This window comes from Malaclemys terrapin, chromosome 19, assembly GCF_027887155.1.
Source record: "Malaclemys terrapin pileata isolate rMalTer1 chromosome 19, rMalTer1.hap1, whole genome shotgun sequence".
Taxonomy (NCBI): domain Eukaryota; kingdom Metazoa; phylum Chordata; order Testudines; family Emydidae; genus Malaclemys; species Malaclemys terrapin.
Window position 1 is genome coordinate 16,594,063 of NC_071523.1, and position 26,485 is coordinate 16,620,547.

The window sequence follows — 26,485 nt, forward strand, 5'->3', positions numbered from 1 at the left end:
AAGGGGAGAGGCTGAGGACATGGTAATGTACAGAGTAGAAATGCCCCTCCCAACAGAACTTGGTTCCCTGGCTGCCTTTGCTTGCGCCACCCCTCTGCCAATTCCCAGAGGAAATCCCCTCTCCTTGCAGGTGAACTAGGTGCTTCTCCATAACCAGTTTGTAGTATCTGATATTGTCTTGTTAGGGGACAGATCCTGCCCTTGCAAAAGGAGGTGGATTTGGCCTCTCAGATCCTTTTCCCATCTCGAACCCCCACGGTCCTGTATCAATGTGTTAATTCTCTGCAGAAATGGCTCCTCAGTCATGGAGGACGAGGTTGTGATCACCACAATCATTACACCAAGGATCAGTGATTATCAGCAGTGGCAGCACAGAGCAGTGTCTTAAGCAGTCGCCTTTCTGTCCCTCCCCACCTTCTCTCCTACAATACGCCTGTGCATTTAGCCTTGCGGAGCACCGCAGAGTTGTCTTTTCAGGTGGAACCAGAAATAGGTGCTTAATATTCCAAAAAGCAATTTCCTAAGCATTAGCTGAGAATAGCCCCCTTCCTCTGCTCCCAGAGAGCAATGAACATTCCTAAAATCTAATCTCCTTTCAGGAGAAGTGGCAGCAAAACGCTTCATTCATTTGTTCATTTCTTCTCTTGCTGCCTTGTGAGCACTGAACAGCCTCTGTTTCTGAGCCCTGGAAGGTGACCCACATACAAATGCGATTTCTGGCAGCGGTCTGAAGCCTCTTCAAGTATTATGAGATCTGTGAAAGTACGAATAGCTTGGTTTCCTGACCTATACCTGCAGACAGGCTGTACCCCACGCAAACTTCCCAGCTACATGTCTGAGACCTGAATTTAAAGCCATTGGAGAAGTCTATGGAGAGTGTGTGTGTGTGGTTGTGATTGCCTAAGTAAAGCTGCCACCATGGATCCATTATAACTCATGGTTCTGGGTATCTATAAAAACTAAGACCATGTCTACACTAGAAACTTTTGCCAATGTGTAATAGTGTCAGTGTGAGGGGTGGGATTCTTTACAACATTTTTATACCAGGAAAAAGCCCTAGTAGAGATGCAAAAAAAGTCCTGTTGCAGCTTATTTCATTGGGGGAACTGATATAACCCTCATCTCCACTAGGGGAGTTATCCTAGCAAACCTTCTCTAGTGTAGACAAGGCTACACGTTTCCTGACTTCTCAAAGGACTGAGAGATTCCGATGAACCTTGCTGCATTGGTTAGAGAAGAGGGGAATAATTTTTTGAAGCCTCAAGTCAAATGGCTAGCACTCAAAGATCAGTTGCTTTTGGAGATAGCTAGGAGGCAAAAGAACCAGGGGAAAATGTGTACAATTGCTGACACCAAAAATAAATATAGAACACACAACCATAGGCACAGACTCTGTGGATGCTCCACGGTTGGAGCACCCACGGAAAAAATTAGCGGGTGCTTAACAACCACCGGAAGCCAAGCTCTCCCCACCCTCCCAGCGCCTTCCGCGGAGGGAGAGGGAGGAGCAGGGATGGGATGTGCTCGGGGGAGGGAGTGGGAAGGCCGGGGTGCAAGGCGTGGAGTGGGGCAGGGCCTGGGGCTGAGTGGGGGTTGAGCAACCTGGGAAAATTGGAAGCCGGCGCCTGTGCACACAACCCCTTAAAAATAAGATGGATGAAATATTTGCATTGCTCTGAATTTCATTGTGGGAAGGTTTATTACGTGAGCCAACTTATTTGTCACTGTAAGGCTCTCTGATGCAAACAACTCCTCAGATGCCCCGGGCTCCCAAGCTATTTGTCAGGTGGATTATTCTGCACTGATTTTAAGTATCCAAAAGTGGGCAAAGACTTGGGGCTAAATTCTCTGCTGATGTCAATCGCAGCAGCTCTGTTACGGTCCCTGGAGCTGGGCTGAATGTACATCGGCAAAAAATTTGGCTCTTGGTGTCCTCTTCAGTGGAAGGGGTGGTGGAGGTCACCCAAATGGCCAGGAGCTGCAACACCTGCCCAAACCACTGGGCACATTGGTGCTGTGTGAATTTCCACCATTTCGATTAACAGAAGCTAATCTTCTCTTCCACTCTCTGCCTCTCGTCCCCTTGCTCCGAAAGGCAGCGGGTTCACTTCCAACCAAGCCACTAAGGAAAACGTCCGTTATTCATCTTGTCTATTGGGTCAGACCATGAGGGTTTGGATTTCTGGTGCATTCTTCCCCTGTGCCTTTTATCATCTGGCTGGGGAGTGCTGGTTACTACACTGCTTCCTGACGCTGAGATGTCCAGCGTGCATCTGATAAAGAGCACATAGCCCAACTGCTACCACCACTGGACTGAGATTAACTGGCTTGCACTGAATGCTATGGATGCAGGAGCTGTTGGGCAAGGCACTCTAGGAGCTTTCTATACAAAATACAGAGACACTGTGTCTGCTTGGAGACTTCTGCCCTGACTGTAAGAGAAGTTCCAATGTTGCAGTGACAGACAATTCCTCTGTCCCAGCCCCACAGCCCCATTTGTATGTAGCGCTCCCCTGGTCAGGAAACACCAGCGTCTCTGAACAGACCATCTTCTCTTCATGAGCCGCTTGAGCCCCTCAGGCTCGTTTCACTTCAGAAGCTTGTTGTGCAATTTTGCACATGCGTCTCGACAGCCCAACAGCCACAGAGAGTCAGTAGGAGTTTGCACAGAAAACCTGGGTTTCATAACACCCAGTCCCCTTGTAAGCAAACAGTGTGTGCCAGTGCACAGAAACCACTTCTATTAAATGCTCTGCAGCTCCAGGCTATGTGCCTGGGATGCATCAGGTTTCCAATCCAGGTCATGTGAGAGCTTTGTCAGGGAAGGGGTAGGTGAAGGGGCCACCATTTTTTTTTAAACTCCGTTTTACTTTTTTAATGTAGCCAAACAATGTTATCTGCCCGCCCACCCGCCCTTAAATCTTGTTTAAACAAACCCCACAATAAAGGAAGGGGGCTGAATGGTTGAAGCACTGAGCTTGCTAAGGGCCGGTCTGCATGAGGCCACTGACTGGAATAGCTCCCTGTGTGGAGACACTAATCTGGAATAAAAATCAGTTTATTACAGAATGATTCCACTTTGGAAGTGCACTAGTTACTCTGGAATAAAATTGATTTTTATTCCAGAATAGTGTCCCAGTGGGGAATTTATTCCACTGATTCTTGGGGTCAGTTTCCCATGTAGACAAGCCATCAGATTTAGATGCAAATGTGTTTCCAGCTGAGTTTGAGAAGCCCCTGCCCATCCTGACTAGAGCCCCCTTCCCCTTCCCTCTCCAGCCCATCCAAAAATCCACAGCTGAAAATCATCCTTCACTCCAACCTGATTGCCCACCGCCTCCGGCTCCCGTGTCTGTGATCCTGCTCCCCTCTACCCTGCCTGCATCTCTGCCCCTGTTTCTTCCTAATATCTCAAGAGCTTTGCCATATTCTCTCTCTTTCACTGAAGCTCCTAGAACCAATCAGAAAATGGGCAGGGGGGGTCCCCCATGGACAGTTTTGACAAACATGAAGAAATTTTTCAGTGGAATTTTTTTTACTTTTCATTGGAAAATTGAGACTTTTGGTTTGTTTTTCAGATAAAATTTTCTGAGTTTTGGGTTTTCTGAGGAGCCATTAAAAATTGTGGAGGGACGCGAACACTTCCCGAGAAAATTCCTCTGGTCAAAAACTCAGTTTTCTGTTTGGAGGCGGGAGTCTTGATGAAAAATTGTCAAGCAGCCCCCAATGCTTCCTTTGTCCCTCTCCTCTCATTGTGCCTTCACTTGGAGCAGCTTCCTTCTTTCCATGTCTCAGGCCTCTCCGCCTTCTCCCATGGCTTCCGATCACTGATCTCCTTTGACTGTCTGCCCCAATCCTGTGCCTGGACCATTCCGCTGTTAGGGGTGGGATATTGCAGACAACAACTGAAAAAAAACTGGGTCAGATCCGCCCTGTGTGCGTCCTCCGTCAGACTGGTCTGGGGATGCATCCAGCTCATTATTGATGTTGTGAGTTTATCCTGCTTTATTAAAAGAAAACTGGGGGCTTTTGTTTGACTTTCCTAATTCAATCTGCAAGATGGATGGAGCTCTCTGGATCGCTGTCCCAGCTCGTGACGCTGCCCATTATGACATTAGGAACATTAATCGGTGCTTAACAGAGGAGGTAGGCCTGTCTCTTGTGCATCAGTCTCCTGCTGACAAGTAACTCTCTGGTCTCTCCTTTAATCTCTTTAACCTCCCAGAGCCATAAAGAAGATTCTGGCAAGAGCCCGGCAGTTGGTTGATGCTAAAAAGGAAGATGGCTTCACCGCCCTGCATCTTGCTGCCCTCAATAACCACATGGAAGTAGCAGAAATTTTAATCAGAGAGGTAAATAACTTGCATGAGAAGTGGCAAGTTCATGTTTCGGGTCATCGCCAGTTCTCTGGGTGTGAGTCTAAAGGGAAGGGAGCAGTGTCCAGGGCGTAGAGCAGAGGGACTAGGAATCACTAGGGCAACTGCTGCAGGTTCTGGCTAGGAGTAGCTATTTTAGCTGGATCAAAGGGGACTAGGAGTCCTGACTCCAAAGTGCTTCCCTCCCCCTTGGGACAGTATTCTCCCGTGGTGAAAGTAGGGGACCGGAAGTCGGGAAGTCAGTTGGAGTTTTGCCGTTGACTTTGGTGGGGCCAGGGATTCAACCCTGGGATCTAGTTCTAGCTTTGGAGAAAGTGGTGGCAGGAGTTCAGGACTCCTGGGTTTTGTTTCAGACTCTGATTTGTTGTGCTTGTGCCTCCGTTCCCCCACCTCTACAAGGGTGGGTACCTCTGCCTCATAGGGATTCAGTGACTTTATGAATCAATATTTGTTGCCACAGAGATCCCTAGGGGGCACTGTGTAATGCAAAGTATTAGGGTGATTTTATTATGTCTGGTGTAGTCCCCACTGCTAACCCAGTTTCAATTTAAAGTGCATTCTGATTCCTCACCAGCACTGTTGAGCCTTCTAACAGGCTAGCTGAGTGTTTGCTGCATCCTGTCTCCTGGCATTAGAGAGATTTTCCTATTATTCCCTCAGCAGTCTGGGTGCTTGAGGGAAACTGAAGCAAAGGACAAAAGGAATCAGTCTTGCTTTATAGAGTTTAGGAGCTGGTCCGTGACTGTCTGGACTTGTTCCAGGCCTTCAGTTTGTAGGTGTCAAGTAATTTACTAGCTGTCACCTCCAGATCATTACCAGCCAGGAGGAGAGTCCCATGCACTTGTTCCCTTGTAATAACCACTGCATCACCTGACTGTCGAGGCTTTCTGCACCTTGGGGCCAGGATGAAGAGTAGGATCCATTTGCTGCCCCTTTTTGGGTCCCCCGCTATACTGCACTTGCATGGGGATGGAATTGATAATCCAGGTCTTCTCCCTGTGCCATGCAACTAGTGTTCAACAGGGGCTTCCTGGGACTCTGCCGCTATTTCTCCACTGAGTTCTTTTTCTCCCCTTTAAGGGTCGCTGTGATGTCAACCTCAGGAACAGCCGGAACCAGACTCCCCTGCACCTGGCAGTCACCCAGGGGCACATGGACTTGGTGCAGCTGCTGGTACGCGAAGGCAGCAATGTCAACTCAGAGGACGAGGATGGAGACACGGCCATGCACATTGTCTTGGAACGGCAGCAGCTGATGTCAATCATGGCGGAGGAACAGGAAGGGGGCGAGGGACTGTCCCTCTTTTCCAAGGTGAGAGAGAGAGGGAACAGTACTGCTCCAGGGGAGCGCCTTGCGGCGTCGGAAGGTCATGGACAGTCAGTTAGGGTGGGCGGCAGTCTCCCGAGGGAAATGGTGGAGTCCTTTAAAACTAGACTGCTAAGCACTTGGGAATGTGTTTGTAGGGAATGATCCAGCCTTGATCAAGGGGAGAAGGGCTGGATGGGACCGAAGGGTTCTTTTTCCATCTGAGTCCTATGATACTTGGCTCTCATAGAGCTGCATCCGTATCACACTCTCTCCATTTTACAGATGGGGCAGAGAGAGGGGAAGTGGCTCGGCCCCCGTAACAGAGCCAGGAGTCCTGGCCTTAGTTCATAGACCGTGCTGCACTGATTCACTTTTCCTGTTGGATGGTACTGAGAATATAACGTCCACATGGTGTGACAGTAGCTGGGTAGGGAACAAGACACCGTGTGCATGTGGCCTACGTCGTATCCAAGCCAAAGGGGTAGTTTTCATCTCTGTCACCTTAGCTCCATCCAGGAGCATGAGAGAAGGTATATCACACTCCATGTTGAAAATCCTGGCCCCGTTGAAGTCAATGGCAACATGCTCATTCTTGTCAATGGAGCCAGAATCGCCCCCCGTCTCCTCCAATCATTGATTTCACTCCGTTTGGGGCAAAAGGTGTGAGAGGCAGTGGAATTTGAGCAGAGGAGTGTGGCTGTTTCGCATCTTTCCCTCCTCTCCCCTTCCCCTCGGTGAGAAGGAGCTGGAGACTGAAGTAATTCCTTCCCAGCATTCCACCTCTTGCTGTAGATCTTGTAGGCGCATGCTCTGAAGGCCTGGAGGCTTCCCTCTTACAGTTCCCGCTTGCAAAACCAACACATGCTAGGAGGGGGGAACGTCGCGGGGCACCACCAACCAGACCTCAGGAACTATTGTCCTGCAAGGTGACAAGTGCAGTGGAAAAACTGCTTTTCAGCATGCCTGCTATCTCTCTGGGCCATACTTGTCCCTGGCGTCACATGGCTGACTTCAGTTGTAATTGCTCCAGGGCTGAATTTAATGCGTGATCTGAACTCGGGAAAACTCGATCCTTAGGCCTCAAATAGAGAGGACGGGACATGTCAGCCATTGGAAGCTTAGCCCAGCTCTCCTGCAAAGGTTTTGGCATAAAATTAGCCCTTCAAACTGCTCCATCACCTGTTTACGTACATCTGCACTTGTGTGCCAATTTACAGCAGAAGCTGCGTGCGCAATCTGGGTGAGATGAGAATTATTCCAGTGCAAAGGTAATTTGACAAATTAAAAATCTGACATCAAGTTCAAATGTAATTTAAAATGATTAGAAAACCAACAAATCTGCATAATGCAGTTCTGCACACTGCGCCAGACTGCCTGTTTCTCCCCTCCCGCCATCCTACCCAGATCTGCCCTGAAAATTCCACCTCTTCCGTTAGTTTGCTTGCTGAATTCCATGGCACCAGCTTTGATTGCAAGAACTGATGACTCCAGTGGTAGGGTTACCATACATCCAGTTTTTCCTGGATATGTCCAGCTTTTTGATAATCAAACCCCCGTCCGGGGGGAATTGCCAAAAAGCCGAACATGTCTGGGAAAAATACCAGCCGGGCACTTCCCCTCCCGGGCTCCATCTGCTCCGCTCCTCCCCTGACTCTTCGGCTCTGTTTAAGAGCCGAGCTGCCCGAGCGCTCCGGCTTCAGGCAGCCCGCTTGCCTCCGGACCCCGAGCCACCGGCCGGGCACTTCCCCTCCCGGGCTCCAGCTGCTCTGCTCCGGTGGCGCAGGGTCCGGAGGCATGGGGGCTGCCCAAAGCCTGAGCGCTATCGGCTTCACGGTTTGCCGGGCAGTCTCCGGACCCTGCGCCCCTGGCTGGGCGCTTCCCCTCCCGGGCTCCAGCTGTGCTGGGGAAGCGCCGGCCGGGGGCGCAGGGTCTGGAGGCTGCCCAGCAAACCGTGAAGCCGGTAGCGCTCTGGCACCCCTTTTCGCGTGGCTGGGAGGGAGGAGGGGGAGTTAGGGCGGGGACTTTGGGGAATGGGTGGAGTTGGGGCAGGAAAGGGGCGTGGCCAGGGCCCATGGAGTGTCCTCTTTTTATTTTTTAAATATGGTAACCCTATCCAGTGGGTGGTACAGAATGCACAAATATGTCCTCCCAGCAGGGCAGAGGCTGATTGCTGATACGGTAATCAGAGCCCAGTGCCAGCTTCCCCGCTGTTCGCTAGATGCAGACAGTCTGTCAGTCATTCCTCAGTCTTTATTCTACCAGTCTGGGAACATGAGCGAAGGGGGCAAGTTTCTAGTAACTCACTGAGCTCTTTTTACAGGGGCTGACTAGCTTTTGGGACTGCCACGCTGCAGGCCCTAGTAGCTAATACTGCCGGCAGAGATTTTTCAAAGCTGGTTTTGGATGATCGGATTGTGTCCTCAGATTCCTCCGGGGGCTTTGACAGTCTCAGCCTAAATGTACAACTCCTTCCAGTCGAATTTTATAGGGCCTGATGTAAAGCCCTGGAAAGGAAATGGGAGTTTTTCCATTGACTTCCCCGGGCTCTGGATTAGGCCTATAAACACTCCTTTTTAAAGCCGGCTATTCCTTTTTCCCCCCGCCCCTCCGTTCTGCAGGGATCTGCCACTATACAGCCTTGTCAAATAACATCCTCTTCATTTGCAGAATAGGTACACTCCCAGAAGCCCAGGCCAGCCTCCCATATGCACCGCCCCACAGCTATTAATGTGCGCAGCATGGAGGTGGCACCATCGCCCAGGCATGGGGGTCAGTTTAGTCTCCGTGACCCGGTCAATCCTGGCCTCTGTGCTGTGACTGGCAAGTAGGGTGCAAATAGCAGTGGTGGTTTCTGTGGTGTGGACGCCTTTCTGCTGAGGCCTGGGCTGAGACCCCTGCACTCGTTTCAGGTGGGCCAGCGGATGGCGTTACAGCTGCTAACTGGAGGCGGGAGCATGCTGTGATTCAGATAGTCCATTCTGTTCTGCAGCATGCACATGATCTAATGGGCCAGCCAGTGGATATTCCCCTGGGAAGCAATGTTGCATCCAATAATCTAAGAAGGCTGGGACCTTCCCTGTCCCCCTCCCCCTAAATAGCTGCCACTTGGGACTCCATCCACTAACTAGTCATCCCTGAAGCTTTACTGTAGTGTCCTTAATGTACCTTGTAATGGAAATGTGTTTGTGGTGCCTCTGTGCAATGTAGCTTCGTTGCCTGTCTCAGATCCCAGGAGGCCTGCGACTGAGAGCTTGGCCAGCAAAGCAGCGGGTAGGAGGGGGAAATCCTGCTTGTCTGCGCTGTGACTAGCTCTGCCAAGAGCTTTCAACCCAAAACACAAAGGGAATTGGTGACAGAACAAGGGTCGGAGGGATGGGATACAGCACAGATTTCCTGTGTTATCAGGCTGCTCTGAGAAGTCTCCAGGCCAAGCCCCCAGGGAATCCCCAGAGCTGAATTACAGTTCCAGATTTTAAGCCTGTCGGTGTAGCAGATCAGACTTGCATCATTGGACTTATCTGCAGCAAACCTTCAAGCTCAACAAGCTGATAGATAGCCTGCCAGCCTAATCTGGTGCCACTCAGACATGCTCTGAATTTAGCACTCCAACTTCAGCACAACGTAGAAAGGCAAAGCAAAGTTGGGTCATGCTGGCAGAGTTGTAAAATAGAGTGGCTGTCGGGGGTGTGTGTGAAATTGGCACTTCATGTTTCATTTCTTAAAAAAACAGCCAGCATCTTCACAAATCTAACAAACGGAGCCTTCTCTGCATCCGCTATTATCCCCATTTCACAGGTGGGGAAACTGAGGCCTAGTAGGGGAAGGGGTTTTCCCAAGATGAAAAGTGACCTGGTAGCAGAGTCAGGAATACAACCCCGGTGTCCTGAGTCTCAGTCCCAGACATTAACCACAACACTGTCCTCCCTATACTTTACCCTCATCTTGACATGGATGGATTTAACAAGGCTGCTTCCTTCCCTTACCCTCATGTCTCATTAGAGTAGTGCAGAGCTTAGGTGCCTTGCTGTGTGTCAGTTTTTATAAGCTATTGCCAAACTAATGAGCCATCTGTTGTGGTTTTCTCCCTGTAATGCACATACTCTCCGCCTCCTCCTCCTCCTTTACTGTGATGGAAATTGCAAATACCAACAGTTAGACCCTGCTCTTCAGCCTGGCACTGAATGAGTCACTAGTTTTATGTCTGAAAAATTGTACATGTAAGTTGTTGGCAGGGTAAGTATGAGAGAATGGAAGGCCTTGTGGTTAACCCACTGGACTGGGACTAAGGAGATCAGGGTTCAGTTCCCAGACTCCTTGTGTGACCTTGGTTGAGTCACTTAATCTCTCTGTGCCTCAGGACCTGACCTGTAACGTGAGGATGATAATCCTTCCCTTCTTGCACCTTCTGTCTGTCTCATCTATTTAGATCACTCTCTCTGGATCAGGGACTTTCTTACTACAAGAATGTGCAGCACCTGGCACAATGGGGCCTGATCTTGGCTGATGCCTCTAGGCACTACTGTAGTAAAAATAAGCATGCGACTTAGATGTCTAAGTATCTGATTGTGTTCACAAATAAGGGGTGCAAAATTACATCTGCAGCTCTTTGCACCTGCAAATTGCAAGCACGAGAAGTGAGGCTGGTTTTCTGGGGTCTGACCCATAGACAGGTTTCTGAGTGCCTTAACAGAGACTTTCTCCCCCTCTCTTAGCTCCAGGCTTCAGGCTTCCTTGGAAATGTAGAGCTGAATGTTGGTGCTGCGATTGCGTGTTTCCTAGCACAGGAAGGAGCAGATATTAATTATGCCAACCACAGGGGAAAGTCTCCCCTGGATCTCATTGCAGATGGAAGGATAGTCCAGATCATCAAGAACTTCTCCCAGAAATTCAGGTAGGCTACGCAGTGGGACCTCTTCCTAACCCCAAACCTGTAGGTGCTAGCCATGCCAGACCCTCTTAGTCTGCTCTGCAGGGTGTGGGGCACCTTCAGCTGCCATTGACTTCAGTGGGAACTGATCTTATGTGACTGCCTTGCAGAATCGGTGTCTTCTGGAAGAGCTGGCTGGTGGTCTCCCTCAGGACCTGTCAGCCTTTGATATCTCCCGGATGCCAGTCTGGGGCCTAGCCTATGCTTAAAAGTTTTGCTGTATAGCTATGTCACTTCCCTAACCCATGTACCTATGCTGCCAAAAGCCCTAGTGTAGACACATTTATGCTGGCAAAAAAAAACTTTTGTTGGTGGAGTTGGTTTCATTTGGGGAACTGGTATAAGCTTAGACCAGCAAAAGAACTCTGGCACCATATATACAAGGTCTGAGACTCTCCTGTTTGGACACTGCTGGCAATGTGTTTCTGGCTTCTTGCTGGGTTCCAGGATGTCCCCTGCAGCTCGCAGAGGAGGAGGCGGATGTAGCAGATTAGTGATACTTGGATAAACTCAGCAGCCTGACTTCGAATAAAGAGACAACTGCATTTTAGCCGCCCAGCCTCTTACTGCAGGATGGGGTGTCATTTGGCCCTGTAACAGGGCCTGTGCAAGGCTTACATGGGCTCTCTGCACAGAGGTGAATTTCACCCTATTGGTCTCTGAACATTGAATCATTGGAGCTGACCTCTATCTTGCAGTGCAGTTCTGGGTTTTGTTTCACTCTTAATCTACTCATTGCAGGATTCAAGCGAAATACAGAAGGCAATGAACCCTAAATGCCATGTAAAGGGTGGGTTCTGGAAGCCACTGTAGCTGGACAATGTCCATCTTTAAATTGATAAATGAAACAAATGAGCAAATCTGTCTGATACCTCCATAGGGAGAACAGCATAAAAATGGCTTGGCCTTTGGTTCCAGTTCTGCAAAACTCAGGCAGCTGCTCCAGAGTGATGGAGAGGCAGATTTAATTAAGGGCAGGCTTCATCTATACCAAAACCAGCCTGTTTTTTTTCTCTGCCAACGCAGAGCGGAGGTGGGCTGTATTGGTGATACTTGCCTCAAGATCTTCCCCAAAGCTCAAGGGTGTCTTGATCTAGGCTCCACAAAGTTGCGATGAGACACCGGACAAGAATCCAAAGTTATAGGGGGGTCTGGGCGGTTTGACTGTGGAGTTGAATCCAAACTTCCCCAAAGTTACAGGGAATGTTGTGGATTCAGGAGTCACGCCATTGAGGTCAGGATCTGGTTCAGAATCCAGACTCTCTGGGGTTCAGATGTAGGCACTGAGGTCAGGCCTGTCCCATGTGCTTACGAGAGCAGTGTAATCAAAGGGCTGCCTTTTCTAAACATCCCAGCTCGCTGACTTTGCACTGCTGACGGCTGTACTGGCAGGAGCCCACTGTTCTCACCCATAAGAAGTGTTACGCCCTGCACAGATACCTTCCACTTGCTCTCTCCCCCCTCACCCTCCTGCATTTGGGCTAGATCCTCAGCTGGCGTAAACAAAGGGAGCTCTGTCGAAGTCAATGGCGCTTCATAGACTTGTGCTGGCTGTGGATTTGGCCCGTTGTCTGGCTCTGAAGCATTTGCCCATACTCGTCCCTGCCATGATAAGGCCATTGGGGAGAGCTGCTGAGCGGCCTTCTGTGTGCGGGATGTTGCTCCAGTCAGCGAGGACACTAATTCTGTGTGGTGGTTGCAGGGATGAGCAGATTTCTTCAGACAGCTCTGTGGTGACCTGCAGCCTGCGCAGAGTGCACACCACCCCCAACACAATGACCAACCTCAGCGTGGCCAGCATGGCAGCCCCTTCCGAGTGCCTGGTCTGTTCTGAGCTGGCTTTGCTCATTCACTTCATCCCGTGTCAGCACAGCATCGTGTGTGAAGGTAGGTCGCTCCCGTTGGTTCCTTTGCCGCTGCTCACTCCACCTCCCCATTCCGCTTGTCTGGGGAGCATCTTGGGACGGGACTGTTGGGTTCTCACCAGAGCAACCCCAGGGCTATTCCTGCAATGGCCTTTTAGATGCGACACCCGAGGGCCTGGCCATGGAAGCTCCCGCTGTCCTGCTGGATTGGGACCCGAGGCAGCTGCACTGGATGGTTTAGAAGGAAGTGGCAGACGGTCCAGTTCCAGCCAGCAATGTTTTCTCCAACAAAACCACTTCCAAGGGATTCCCCCACCCCCACCCCCTCTGGCTTTTGTCTTCTGTTTCCCTTTGAATTCTATTAACAGATCAGCAAGTGTGTTATCTCAGCTGGGTCCCTCCGTCTGGCTTAGAGTTTGGTTAGGAACAAGTGTGAGAGCCCCATCCTTTCCTGTCAGAATACAGGACCATTTTGCAGCTGTTATGCGGGGATTTGAGTCGGGGGGGGGGGGGGGGGGGGTTATAATGGCCATTGTGGTAATGCAGCTGCTGAAGAGTTGGGCTGTTGCATTGAAGCTCTAGGGAAGGGGCAGCTGAAGCGACAGGACCAGCCTGTAGTTCAGGGAGAAGCCGGCATTCTCCGCTCCATGCAGACAAAGACCGTCTCTTACAGTCCAGGTGATTCTTGGATCGTTTAAAAATGTGATGCCCTCGTGTGTCCTCTTTGCTTTTGGGCTCATTCAAGCACCACTGGGTTTAGCTGAAATCTCTCTTCTTCTCCCGCCCCCGGTAGAATGCTCCAGGAGGATGAAGAAGTGCATCAAATGTCAAGTGACCATAACCAAAAAACTCAAACAAGGTAGGTTTGCTCATGTTGTCCACCGCTTTGAATAGAAAAGGCCCCTCTGAATGTTTGTTTAGGCTACAGCTGACAGATGGCTGCTTGATCTCGGTGAAATTAGCTTAAGGAGGGCATTCTCAGCCTGTCTTGCAGTGCTCTCACAGCGATCACCCCACAGCTAGTCTCAGCGGAGATGCCACTGGTGAATCCTCTTTCCTCTTTAGAGGCAGCTGTTACAGGCCCAGCAGTGTGTGCGCCCTCGCTGGCAGGGCAGTGTGTGTTTGCCTTGCCACTGCCTGTGCTGTGAATCGATAGCAGACGTCTGTCTCCAGGTCCGTCCGTCCAGCCCCTTGCACCAGCAGTGACTTCACAGTGAAAATTTGTGATCAAGGAAAGCTTGTAGCATGCAAGAGCCTAGCTTTGCCCTTGTGCTTTAAAGGCATTTTAACCTAAGTCACCTTATGGGAGCCAAGTAAGTGGGGTTGGGATTAGTCCCAGGGCAGTTAGGTTTGACGGTTTTGATGGAATTCCTCTCCTACCTTAGCCTGGATCTCTGCAGTTTTATACAGGGAGTGTCTTCCATTCCCATAGTTCAATCTCCCGCACAGGGAATACTGTAATGAAGGCCGCATGCTGGTGCTATGCCATGGGGCAGCAGGCTCCTGCTAGCCATGGAGATCACCCATGTTGCCTGCTGCAGCGCTGGCAAACAGGACACGTGGGAGTGGGTGTATCTGCACCCCTCTGGCAGAGGTCACTGAGGACAAACGCGCTGCTGCTGACTGGGTGGCACTAGGCTGTGATCTTGCAAATTGGCCTAATGCCAACTGGCTGCCTTGACGGAAGTATAGAGGAGCCAAGAATTTGCCACATGATCTAGACGTACACTGCTGGCCAGGGCAGAAATCCTCCCTAGGAGCATCCGTAGGCAGGAGTGCCCTGTTATTGCAGCATTCTTCAGCCATCGAGAATGCAGGAAAATATAATGGCTCCGCCCCCCGAGTTGGAATCTCTGCGAAGATTCCAGTCCATTGCAGCAAAGAGATTGATGGAAGCAGTCAGGCTTTTGAGCATATCAGCAGGAAGTCAGCCGGCTTGGGCCACACCATCCTCACCATTTATCCCTAACTTCATCCCAGAATTCCTTACAAACTTAAAAGGAATGGTGTCCCTAGCCTCTGTTTGTCAGAGGGTAGAGATGGATGGCAGGAGAGAGATCACTTGATCATTACCTGTTAGGTTCACTCCCTCTGGGGCACCTGGCATTGGCCACTGTTGGCAGACCGGATACTGGACTGGATGGACCTTTGGTCTGACCCAGTATGGCCGTTCTTCTGTAAACTTAATTGATGTGGTCACTTCACCTACCACTGGAATGCAGCCACCTCTGAGGTGAATCAGGGCATCTGTTTAAAAGCACACAGCAACATGACCTAGTTGTTTAGGAACAGAATGTGAATAGTATTGTCTAGCTGAAACCAGGTGGAATTTATTTATCCTAACTGGAATTTGGGCAGTACATGCAGCTCTTTCATCTCATCTGAATTAGAACCGAGTGTCTCTACAAGTTCTCCTTACTTGCAAAGTTCAACAGAGGAGGATTAAATTACCCTCTTGAATTCTATGGCTTGTGTTGTGCAGGAGATCATAATGCTCTCTACCAACTTTCACAGCTCTGAACCTATAGCCTGAAAAGCTAGTGCTGAGTGCTGAAGCAGTACTGCAGACAGGAATTTAAACTCAGTGAGGCCCGGGCATGCAGCGCTATAACACATCACTGACCAGTTACTGAGGAGCAGTGCACAGTTCTTTGCTAGCACTGCACTTTTCTCTACTTCCAGGCAGTGGTGGCAGCTTCTGGAATGATGAGGGAGGATGCACATCTCAGAGAATACGAGTTATACGCCCCTTGAGGCCGCTGCCCCTTCACAGCTCAGCAACAAACCAAAGGAGAGAGCAGCACTGGCCACCCTTTCACAAAATACTGATCTCTTACTGCTCCAACTGTCTAGACAGAGCTAATTAATGCTCCCAGGGAGAGGGAGTGCATTGGAAGGTGCGTGCAGAGGAAATAGGCAGAGTCCCCAGCCACTAACTTGCTTCCTGTTCCCCACAGACAGCACAGAGGTGGAATGCAGCCCCAGCACCGAGCCCACGGACCAGCGGAAGCTGATGGAGGAGCTGCAGAGCCGCTACCGCCAGATGGAGGAGCGTATCACCTGCCCTATCTGCATCGACAACCAAATCAAACTGGTCTTCCAGTGCGGACATGGCTCCTGCCTTGAGTGCAGCGAGGCCCTGACTGTCTGCCCCATCTGCAGGCAGGCTATCCGGGACAGGATTCAGATCTTCGTCTGAGGATGTGCGCTCTCCCCTTCCCTTCGCTCCCCCTCCTACCTTCCTCCCTCCCTTTGTGTGTTCATTTAGTTGAGACTCATGACCCATCCCCTGTGTTTGTCTGACTCTGAAGCCATCCTGAAAGGGGGAAAGTGAATCACAAGAGTCACTCGTGGGGGAAACGCTCTCCCCATAATGACAGCGAGACGCCAAGCTTGTGGGGAAACGGCCCTCCCGCCCTGTGCTCCTTTCCCAGCATGGATGGCGCCAGGCGGAATGCTGACAGGACGTCCTCGTTCTTTGTGCTGACGACAGGAGGGGCTATGAAACCAGCGCCGGGACAGAGTGCTTTCATGTACAGACATTTCAAAAGACATCCCGCTCCTGTCTAGTTCCTTGCAGCGTCTGATTCGCAGCCTTACACAGCTCTGGCAGGACAGGCTGCGGCACAGTCCTTCTCATTCCCCGGCAGGCTGTGGCAAAGCAATACTCTCGCACTTTACACAAGGAGGTATCCAGTGGGATCGGGCACTGCCCTTGGCTCTCCCGCAGGCTTGTCAGTTGTGGGGGACTCTCATTAGACAATGTGCTCTCAGAACCCAGCCTTTTGGGCGTGACGAGGTACTTGGATTTGGGCAGCAGGGAGGAGTCTGGAGCTGACGTGTTCCCAGAGAGAGACAGAGCGTGTGCCTTAGAGATAAAGTAGTGAACATTTACTGAAGAAAATACTGTTGCAGCACGTATTTTTGACCTCTAAGTGACACTCTTCTGCCAGCAATCTACCTTTTTTTGCAGCCATAATTCCAGAGACTCTTGAGCTTTTTACCCATAATGCCAAAGGCAGGTGTCAAATATTCCAACCGAAATGTAAAAAAAAAAAATAATAAAATACGACTAATAAGGCGGAGGAGAGGAAATTCATTTTTCTCTTTGTTTGGCAGAAAAATTGATTAAAATAGGACATTTATATTTCATTGAACGTGAATAGGAATAGTGTAAATCCTGGGTTCAACTTGATTCCAACTGGCTCATGTTTCCCAAAAGCACCATGCAGTGAATTCACCCGTACCTGTGACGGTTCTAGTGGTGGCACCCTGAGGTGCTCCCCTGGGTGGGTAAGCTTTGTTCTACGCAGTTGTGCTGCAGACCAGTATAATCTTTTCTTGCACCTAGCAAGCCGTGTATAAAATCAACCGAAACGCAGGGTTTCTTTCTTAAATTTGTTCATTAGCAAAGAGGTGGCAAAGGATTCAAATTAGTTTTGAATCCTTGTGTGTGTATAGTGGTTACAGGAACATGTATGGCCTAGTAGTAACTCCGTAGTGTCCCAGGAAATTCACAGTCCCCACTTGCTACGGATAATATCTCAGAATGCTTTCTCAATTGAGTTTATTACAATGTCTGTGATTTTTTTTCCAGGCAAAGGTACAATCTTGGGTCACATTTAACCCCCAAAATGTAGATTATTTGTTAAAATAAGATTTAACAAAATTAAGACGTAGGTTTCAAGAATTATATTTTATTCCCAGGAAAACAGGTATTCTAATAAACAAACCCCCTTCCTGTTTGCTGTATCGTTCTAAGTGAAAACGACGATGAATGGCCATCTACTACCCTTTCTCATAGGAAGTGGTACCAGAGACCACCAGTGCCTGCCGATAATGTGAGGGCAGCTGGCTTCAGCAGTGTAACTGAGCATGCTCAGTCCATGTGAGCATGCTCAGAACAAGTCAAGCAGGAAATATGGGCAGGGCACATGGCCCCCATGGCCCACCCCCACACATTGCCTCTGAGTGGTACTTGATGCCTCAAATAATCCCATTCAGTGCAATGGGGCTGCTTATGAAGTAAGTTGCCACTCACCGTAAGAGTGGCAGAATATGGCCAAATGGGACTCCTCTGTAAAGAAAAGTGACATTGACGAGCCTTATTTTTATTGTCCAGGCTTGGACAAATGCCGAAAGCAAGCAATTCGCATGTAACAGCATAAAGTACATTTACAGTTGGATTTTCAGAAGGGCGTCCTGTTGTCCTGACTCTGCTCCCACTGAATGCAGTGGGAGTTCTGCTATGGAGTTCAGTGGGAATGGTTAGCCCACTGCTAAGATCTGAAACCGCCACGATGGACTTTCCAAAATTCTTTAATAATCTAAGGTGTGATTAAGATGGGCCAGAAAACTTTTCTTTAAAATAATAATAATAATAATAATCTGGTTTCTTTGAACCGGGCACTGTCCCTATCAGGGCCTGATCCAAAGCCAATTAATGCCAAGAGGAATCTTTCCATTAATTGTAATGGACTTTGAATCAGGCCCTAAATCAAAATGCTGGTCCCAAATCGGTCTGAAGAGCTAGTGGAAATATAACATCAAGAGTGCTGGGCATCTCCTTTGTAATTAAAATAAGCTTTACAGTCCCCAAAGTACAATACTGTCGGTGTCTTTCCAATCTGTGACCGCTGCACTTACTGCTTTCTGCTGTAAATTAACGATTTTACAGGCTGTACTCAAATCCAATATCGTACTAAGCATTAAAAGGACATTTTCAGAAGTATGCCTCTGCTGCAGCAACAAATGCATTTGATAAAAGGAAAAACAAACCAATGCACTGTTCTGTATGTCAGACGTATGTTTGTGCTGCATATCCTGCAACTTCTGTCACACTCATCTCGAAGACTTTGACACTGGACTTTGTCAGTGTACACAGAGAAGGATACAGCGGATCTCTGACTTCTTGTTTTTTAAAAAATAGTTTTTTGTGCGCTAGATGAAGGTATTTTGGATCACTTCTAGGCCTGTGAAAATGGGGAATTGTTTGTAGTGAGAATACACAGTCTTCAACCTTCAAGGTGCATAGCTGCTGCAGAAAATGTCTTTCTGCTTTGCAGCAAATAAATTTCTTTTTCTATTTTCCTCTTTTTTTAATTTTTTATTTTTCTTCAACCTTAATTGTTTCTTAATGAAAATTTCCTTCCAAGCTCTTGAGATCTTGTGCATAGATCTGAAACCCTTTGTGTTGCCAGACTGGTGGTGGAATTTGGTATGTTCCCCGCTTTAGAACTATGGATATATTTTTAGAGGTGGATTCCAGGGAGCAATAAAATTAATTTCCTGCCATTGGGTTCAGTCTTCAATAAGAAATCTGAGCAGAGATTTTTACCACTTTCCAGTCTATTATATTTGGTAGGCTTGTACTGTAAGTTTGAACCAGACTGCAGTCAGTACAATTTTCACTCCTTCCCGTCTTTTGGTGGTGCTTTAAGATAAGATCTTTTAAGTGGCTTTTAGAGTGGTTTGAGGAAATCAGTTTATCCAGCCTTTCCTGCCATTTAGGAAAAATAATTAAGTTATTCAGTTTGCCAGAAATCAAGATTGTTTTTCCATTAGGAAGAACTAAGACTGATTATCAAAGGCCAGAAAAAGCAGATTCCCTATGTTTGATGGCACAGGAAGGATTCAGATAGACAAGAGGGTTTGGGCCTCGTAACCTAAGCACAGGACTGGAACCGAGGAATCCTTGAGTCTTCTATTCCTAACTCTGATGCTGATTCCTTCCAGGGCCTTGGGCAAGTCCCTTAATCTCTCTGCCTCCATTTCTCCATCTCTAAAATGCATGATGGGGTTGTGAGAATTGATTAAGGTTTATAAAGCACTCCAGAAGATTTGAAGCGCTACATAAAAGGTAAGTGTTCTCGATTCTTGATTCTAACTCATAGAACCTCTGTCCTCCCTCTGTAGCATGAACATCATTGCATTGGCCCATTAATACCAGACTCCCACAGGTTCACCTGCACAGGGTTGGTAGATGATACTTTTCATATTCAGCTGCACTGGTAAGCAGGGGGTTAATACTCCAGTGCAAACTTCGCCTCACAGATACTGTTCCAGGCTGCTTGTGAAATGCAGGTTTGCTTTCTGGAATTGCTGTCCTGTTTTTTTTGTCAGCTCTAAGTCTGAGCTGTCCATCCCCAGAATCAATTTCTTGAGCACAGGACCCATTTTAAAGGCCATCATGGATATCTGCAGAGCTCCTTGCCATAGCTTGGAGGTTGCAGTGGTGAGATGGTTGACGAGCACGTGCAGAAGTGTATGGAAGAGCCAGGACTATAGTGCACTGAGGCAGATACTGCCCAGCATAAAAGAGCATCAAATGGTCCCTGCTAAAGTGGGGATGGCTCCTTCGACCTCTGCACTATGGCATCAGCCAGTGACATCCATGGTGGGCTCTGTCTGTGGAACAGTGCAGCTGTTGAATCCCTGCCCTGCAGCAGTGCAAGTTGTCATCCTGATGAGAAGCAGGGACAGGGGACTTTCTGCACGTGAGGCTCCTTCACAGCAGGGAGAGGAAGTGACCATTGGAGCTGGAGGATTGAGGTGTTTCTGGGAGAAGAGAGACTGAGATGGACTAGGTAAGGGCTATGGTCTCTCTGCCCCCTTGCCAGGGCTGCCCTGAGGGTTTCTGAGGCCCCAGATTCCAGGCGGGGAGGGGGAATCCAGCACTGATTTGCCTCTGCTGGTGACCCTGCTGAGTCAGGGAGACTGGGCCATGGGTTGACTTATTCTGTCTTGTTGCTGGGTAGGCCAGGCTGGCTGGCTGGCCGGCCTACATGATGCAGAGCCAGTGTTGGTTTGATGAGCCCCAGTACCTGCTGGGCTGGAGCAAGGGCTGCCATGTGCACCTGCTGCCTGGCAGCTGTAGTTATGTGCCCGCCTGCAAGGCTATTCCCTTTCTAGGGGCCCAAGACAGCTCGGGATAGAGACAGTGGGGGCTGAATCGGGCTCTAACGGATGACAAGAGGACTCCTCCCGCTAGGCAGAGATGGGCCAAGAAGTGATGCTGAGATTGGGATCTGCATTCAGTTTAGCTAGAGATCACCAGGGTGCAGGTCCAAGGCTGAACCCCAGGGTGTGGTCAGGGGCTCAAGAGTACCGAAATCAATCACACGAGCCTTCTGACAACTTGAGCCATGTCTGAAGAAGTTATTCCACCCAAACTGGAAAGGCCTGGCTGGTTTGAGTGGGGATAGGAATTCAACACACATCCCCACACACCCACAACACACACGCGCACGCACCCAGGAAATTCAGGTGGGTTTGATGGGAGGAGCCAGTTCAGGCCCAGAGGAGTATATTCCACTTTGCTGCTGGTAACCAGCTGAGAAGGGCCAGTTAGATCGCTTTATCCAGTGGGCCTGCACTCATTTAAACACAAAAAACACACAGTGGCCTTTTATTCAGTCAAAGGGTCCAGATCCTGATGAACTCTTCGCTAGACGTGGTTTTTTACCATCTATCTGCCTCAAGACAAGACCTGCAGGCACTCTGATGAACCGGTTAAGGGGTTGCCTGCTTGCTCTCTGAGGCTTCTGCAAGTGCCGGTCTTCCCTGGAAATGCTGTTTTGTATCTTCCCGCAATGGCAGCAAAGATTAGATCCCAGACTGGGATCTTTAAGGTGTAAGACTTAAAATACGAGACAGCAGGTGAGACAGATCAATGCTATAGCCTAATGAGCTTTATATATAATCCCTTTTAACCAACCGTTCAGGTCAGGGTTCCAGTCTCTTCCAGAAAACACATGTTTTTGTTGCATCACAGCAGCCCTCCTGATTCAAATTTATTCCCACATTTAGAGTTTGCGAAAGCAACCTCCTGTCAAAGCTAAACCCAGTAAAAATGCTCCCATGGATGTTCTGTCTTTACTGGAATTTAAATTATGCTGTAGAAGCCTTTGATCCTGTAGCAGTTATGCAGTGAAATCAGTGGTTCTTCTCACATGCATAAAGTTACGAACATGCTTGACTTAGGTACTTACATGGCCCCCATCATGGTAGTATCTGAGCATCTCATGATTTTTAATCTTTTTGTTCTCAGTGGGGAAATGCTAGTATCCCCTTTTTAAAGACTGGGAACTAAGGCACAGAGAGACTAAACAACATGCCCAAGATGCCTCAGAGGGTTTGTGGCAGAACACGGAACTGAACCAAGTGCCATCCTTCTTAACCGTTGGCAGGATCACAGCCTAAAGGAATACGCGTTCCTCTGCAATAATTGCCACCCAAATAGGATGGCTCTGAAATTGTGGGCATGAAAACGATTATAAACAAGAATGAAACTAACTTCTTGGATATTTTTTAGTTTCATTTGCCCAGCTGAGACAAATACACACTGTAGACTTACAGTGTAAATAACAGAACTTTAAAAATAGACCATTGTAATGCTCTTAAGGTGTTTTTCTCTACCACAGCTAAAGGGGCATGTTAGCTTACAAAATCCAGGCCAAGATTCAGACAAGACTAGTGGTTTTGGATGCCTCAGTTGCCAGCTGCTCAGTCTGAGACATCTTTTTCAGACAGTGCAGAGCGCTCTGCCTCTGAGAGCTGGGCCCTCTTAAGGTGTCCCAAGATGGACACCCAAATACGGCTAGCTAGTCACTTGAAAATCTTGGCCACAATTTATAAGTTGACACTGGTTTTGCCTGTTGATTCTTCCAACTAATTGCTGAACGAGGCGCAGGCCTCTCTTCGTTGTCAGTTTGGCTGAGCGGGAAGAAGAGCTGGTCCATTTTCTCTCCTTGGTTTTTAGGCATCTTTGTTCAGGCTTGTGATGGTAAAGTTGCCAACTGTCTAATCACACAAACCCAAACACCCTTGCCCGCCCCCTCTTCTCTGTGGCCCCCCCTGCTCACTCCATTCCCCCCTCCCTCCATTGCTTGCTCTCCCCCATCCTCACTCACTTCCACTGGGCTGGGGAAGGGGGCTGGGGTGCGGGAGGGGGGTGTGGGGCACAAGGGTTCGGAGTGTGGGAGGGGGCTTCATGCTGAGCCTAGGGCAGGGGGTTGGAGTGCAGGAGGGGGTGCAGGGTGTAAGCTCTGGGAGGGAGTTTGAGGGGGCTCAGGGCAGAGGGGTGGGGATGGGGTGCGGGCTCTGGGAGGGAGTTTGGGTGCAGGAGGGGGCTTGGGATTGGGGCAGCGGGTTGGGGTGCAGGAGGAGGTGCAGGATGCAGGCTGCCTGCCCTGGCCCCGCACTGCTCCAAGCAGCTGGCATAGGAGGCTCCACATGCTGCCCGTACCTGCAAGCACCACCCCTGCAGCTCCCATTGGCCACAGTTCCCGGCCAATGGGAGCTGTGGAGCCGGGGCATGGGTAGCACACAGCAACCCCTGGGACACCCTGCCCCAGGGATATGCCAGCCACTTCCGGGAGCAGTGTGGGGCCAGGCCAGGTAGGGAATCCGCTGTGCTGCCGGATGTTCAGCACCTAAAATCTCCTGGTTTGGCTTCAGTAGCCTCCGGGAAATAGGGCGTGACTCTGGGAGACTCCTGGCGAAATCAGGAGGGGTTGTACTGATGGCGTGTACTGAAAGAGTTGAATTAAGCCAGGTGGGCCCAATCAGTCAATTAAGCTGCAAACAGGGGAGATTTAGGCTGTGTGGAAGGCACTAATTAGAAGGAAGCTCACCTGTGAGGGGACAGGAAGTGATTCTGTAAAGCCAGGAGGCTGGAGACAGTGTGAGGGGCGTGGCAGGGAGGAAGCCTGCAGTCTCTGTCCCAGAGGAAGGGGAGGTAGGAACCCCTGAGAAAAGGGATAGGAAGGAACCCATGAGGATGGGTTTATCTCGTAGGCCTGAGGGAGAAAGGGCTGACTAGGAAGGCTGGGAAAAGCACGGTAGGAAGAAGTCCCCAGGGAAGAGAGCAGTAAGGGTGGTGAAGTCCCAATGGGGCCCTGGACTGGAATCCAGAGTAGATGGCAGGCCTGGATTCCCCTGCCATCTCCTGCAGAGAGGCATTGCTTGGGGCAGTGAACGGGGCAACTGCCTGACTCACTTCTTGAGTGATGTAATCAGGGCAGCGGGCCGAGGATTGCCTGACACTGGTGGTGCAGAGGACTTTGAAAGTCCTGCCCTCCTCTGCTCCCCCCCCAGTCCGAAGGGGAAATCACACTGTGACCTGGCTGGTGGACCCAAGTCACGAAGCAGTAGTACTGCAACTCTGTGAGCTAGAGGGAGAGCTGCAATGGTGGAAGAGAAGAAAGGGGACGCTGAACCAGGTGGAGCTAATTGCCAGAAGGGGGCACCACTGTGCGGTGAGTAGAGCACCCAGTGACAAACCGCAGAAGAGTCCTCAGAACAACCCATCATTTCTCTAGCCTCCCCAACTCTCGCTTAGAGGGTAAGTGCCTCAAGAAACTCTGCAGGAGGAAAGTGGCTGAGTTAGTATTTTTTGTGCGTGCTCTTCTATTTTTCTTGGCAAATCCTATTCTCATCCAGCTGGGAGCCTGGTATTTGAATTGGCAACTGATTTTGTTAGCAGTTTTTGTGCAGCTGGTCTTGCACGGAAAGTCATTTCTGCAAACCTGCCTCCATGCTGGGCAGCAAGAGGACACAATCTCATTCCGATGCCTCCTGCCTCTGCTTAGGCCTCGTCCACTCCGAGGATTTGCCCCCATTTCAATGTTGCTGCAAACCCCTAATACAGGGCAAACCCCTAATGCAGACATGCAATAATGTTAATTTAAAGGCAGTGGAGGTGCTTCGCAGTGGTCATGGCATTGTCAAATGACTGTCAGAAATTCCAGGTTTATAGAATGGAAAAATTCGCTGCATGGTCAAGAGATTCCTACCCTGGAAACACCATTAAAACCTGCAGGAGCATGTGTTGAATAGGGTTGGCTTTATTATATTGATGCTTGGAATACCTGATCCTTGGGGCTTGTCTAGAGTAGACTAAGAGAACTCACACCAGCGTGACTACAAATACATCGGTGCGATTCCCTGACATAGACCCCAAGCACCAGTATAAAGCAGGACTGGATGGACTCTCTAAATGAGAACAGCCACCGGTGCCTTTGCATTGAGCTAGCTCCTGGGCTAACAGCTGGTTTCCAAATGTCTGGAAGAGCTCTGGAAACGGCTTTCATTATTTCCAGTGGAGTACAAAGCCTGCTTTATTTCTCAGCCTGATCAGAAGATGCTGATATCGTGACAGGCAGGCGTTCTTTAAGCTTTCCTCCGAGAGTGCCCTTCTTGGAATTTCCCCACCATGCTCAGCCCTGCCTTTGCTTTTAATACGTGAATGGTAGTGCTGGTGGGCGGGGGAGGGGAAGCAGCTCTGGAAACTGGCGGCCTCTCAAGGGCCAGATCCAAAGCTCATGGAAATCGGTTAATGGGAGGCTTTCCGTTGGCTTCACTGATTTGCTCCGGCCCTTCATCCATCAGAGAGGTACGGTAGCCCTGACCTCAAAACACTTTGTGCCTTAAAAATCAGACCCAGAACACCAGTGTGAATAAAGCAGCTACATTTCACTTCTCAGTTGGGGAAAGGTTTGCAAGCTAGTCTCATGCTGTAACCACTGGATCCCACTTCCCTGATACAACGAGGACACTTGTCCAGTAAAAACTGAAATTAAGAAACATCAAACTCATTCCAGGCTATAAGCCAGGCATAAGAGGGCAAATGATTCTTGGTGAGTAGCATGATGTATGGAATATCAGTCATCCTTAAACAGGGAGCATTTGTTAAAGAAAATGGCTTCAACACACAAACAGGTCCACCACAGAGCTTGAGTTCCAATTTTGTCTCTCTTGTTTCCCAGGGACAACACCCTATCTAGAAGTCTATATGGCACACAGAGATCCTAAGTGACTGAATAATACACAACAAGTAAATATGATACACAGCTATTATGATGACCCTCTCCAGTGACCAGAAGTTGAAAGTCACTACCTATCCTATTATATATCCCCTTAGCCAAATGGCTTAGCTGTCCATTGCTTTTATGCTCTGAACAAAAAGATGAAATCATTGAGTAGCTCTTTCGAGGGCAGCTGCTTCATTACGTTTTTTCTTCTCCATCTGAATTTCCGACTTCTCAGCGCTAATTAGCAATGTTTGTTCTTCTGCCTTTTCAGAATCGTCCACTATCTGGGAAAGAATGTTGTTTGTTTTTATTCTGGTACAAATTGTCCTACACTACTCTTCCCTCCCTCCCCCTCTTCCCCCTTCAAAAAGAAACAACCCAAGAAAATCCTAAGAATTTGTTGCTGACTGTGATTTTCATGCCTGTTGTCTGTAGTTTACTTTCCCATTGAGATCTTTGGGCTTTCAACGGCATTTCCTCCCAGCATCAAAGATTCCCTGGCGGTTCTAGAGGTGTTGGGCATTTTCCTTTCTCCCTTCCCTCCCCTCCACTCATGCCCTGTTCATATCCCAAATGTGTCATTGGGCCAGCATTTCCGAAGTGCTCAATAGCCAGCCATTCCCTTTGGAAATCTGGCCCATTCTCCCTATTTTACAGATGAGCAAAGCTGAGGGCCAGTGAGGTGAAATGACTTGCCCCAAATCACACAGAGGCAGAGCTCAGAACAAAACCCAGGTCTCCTTTATTACCAGTTCTGTGCTTACTGGACCGTGTGAATGTAACCCTGGATTGGTACACATGTAGAATTACAGGTCAAGTACTAATGTAGCATACCAAAGTGCAGCAGCAATAATATCTGCTACAGGGTGTCTGGTGAGAAGTTTTCTGCCCCCTTTTCAACACTCAGTTCCCTCATGCATTGGTGAATTTTGCTGCCGCCTCTCAGTCCCATAGCGCCGGTCGCTGACCGACGACTGAGCTTCTGGTGTGGGTGAAGCCCTTGTAGGGCCAGGCTATGGTGGACGCTTCTGAGCTGCCACTCCAAATCAGCCCTTTAACAAAATATTCCATCTCCTTTGCCGACTAGAGGAAGACCTTGTTTTCAGCTCATTTTCTAAACAGCAGATCTCTCTCTAGGAATAACTGCAAGGCTTCAGCAGAAGCTGATGACAAGGAGTAATGTGTGCTGTTGAGAGA

The 26,485-nt window shown here is 49.2% G+C and overlaps 2 protein-coding genes across 13 annotated transcripts in view; both read left to right on the forward strand.

The window, feature by feature from the left end:
- The window catches only part of MIB2 (MIB E3 ubiquitin protein ligase 2), a 107,999-nt gene extending 91,440 nt beyond the window's left edge, over positions 1–16,559 (forward strand). For all 11 annotated transcript variants that reach the window (XM_054009384.1, XM_054009386.1, XM_054009383.1 and 8 more), the window contains 6 exons: positions 4,226–4,352; positions 5,457–5,687; positions 10,397–10,575; positions 12,314–12,498; positions 13,270–13,335; positions 15,434–16,559. In XM_054009384.1, the coding sequence (XP_053865359.1) occupies positions 4,226–4,352; positions 5,457–5,687; positions 10,397–10,575; positions 12,314–12,498; positions 13,270–13,335; positions 15,434–15,675 (1,030 nt within the window). In that variant the 3' untranslated portion in view covers positions 15,676–16,559. The remainder of the gene's footprint in view (positions 1–4,225; positions 4,353–5,456; positions 5,688–10,396; positions 10,576–12,313; positions 12,499–13,269; positions 13,336–15,433) is intronic.
- A 2,642-nt stretch (positions 16,560–19,201) lies between these two features.
- Positions 19,202–26,485, forward strand: part of MMP23B (matrix metallopeptidase 23B) — a 32,486-nt gene continuing 25,202 nt past the window's right edge. For both annotated transcript variants that reach the window (XM_054009165.1, XM_054009166.1), the window contains exon 1: positions 19,202–19,335. The gene's annotated coding sequence lies outside the window, so the exon portion shown is untranslated. The remainder of the gene's footprint in view (positions 19,336–26,485) is intronic.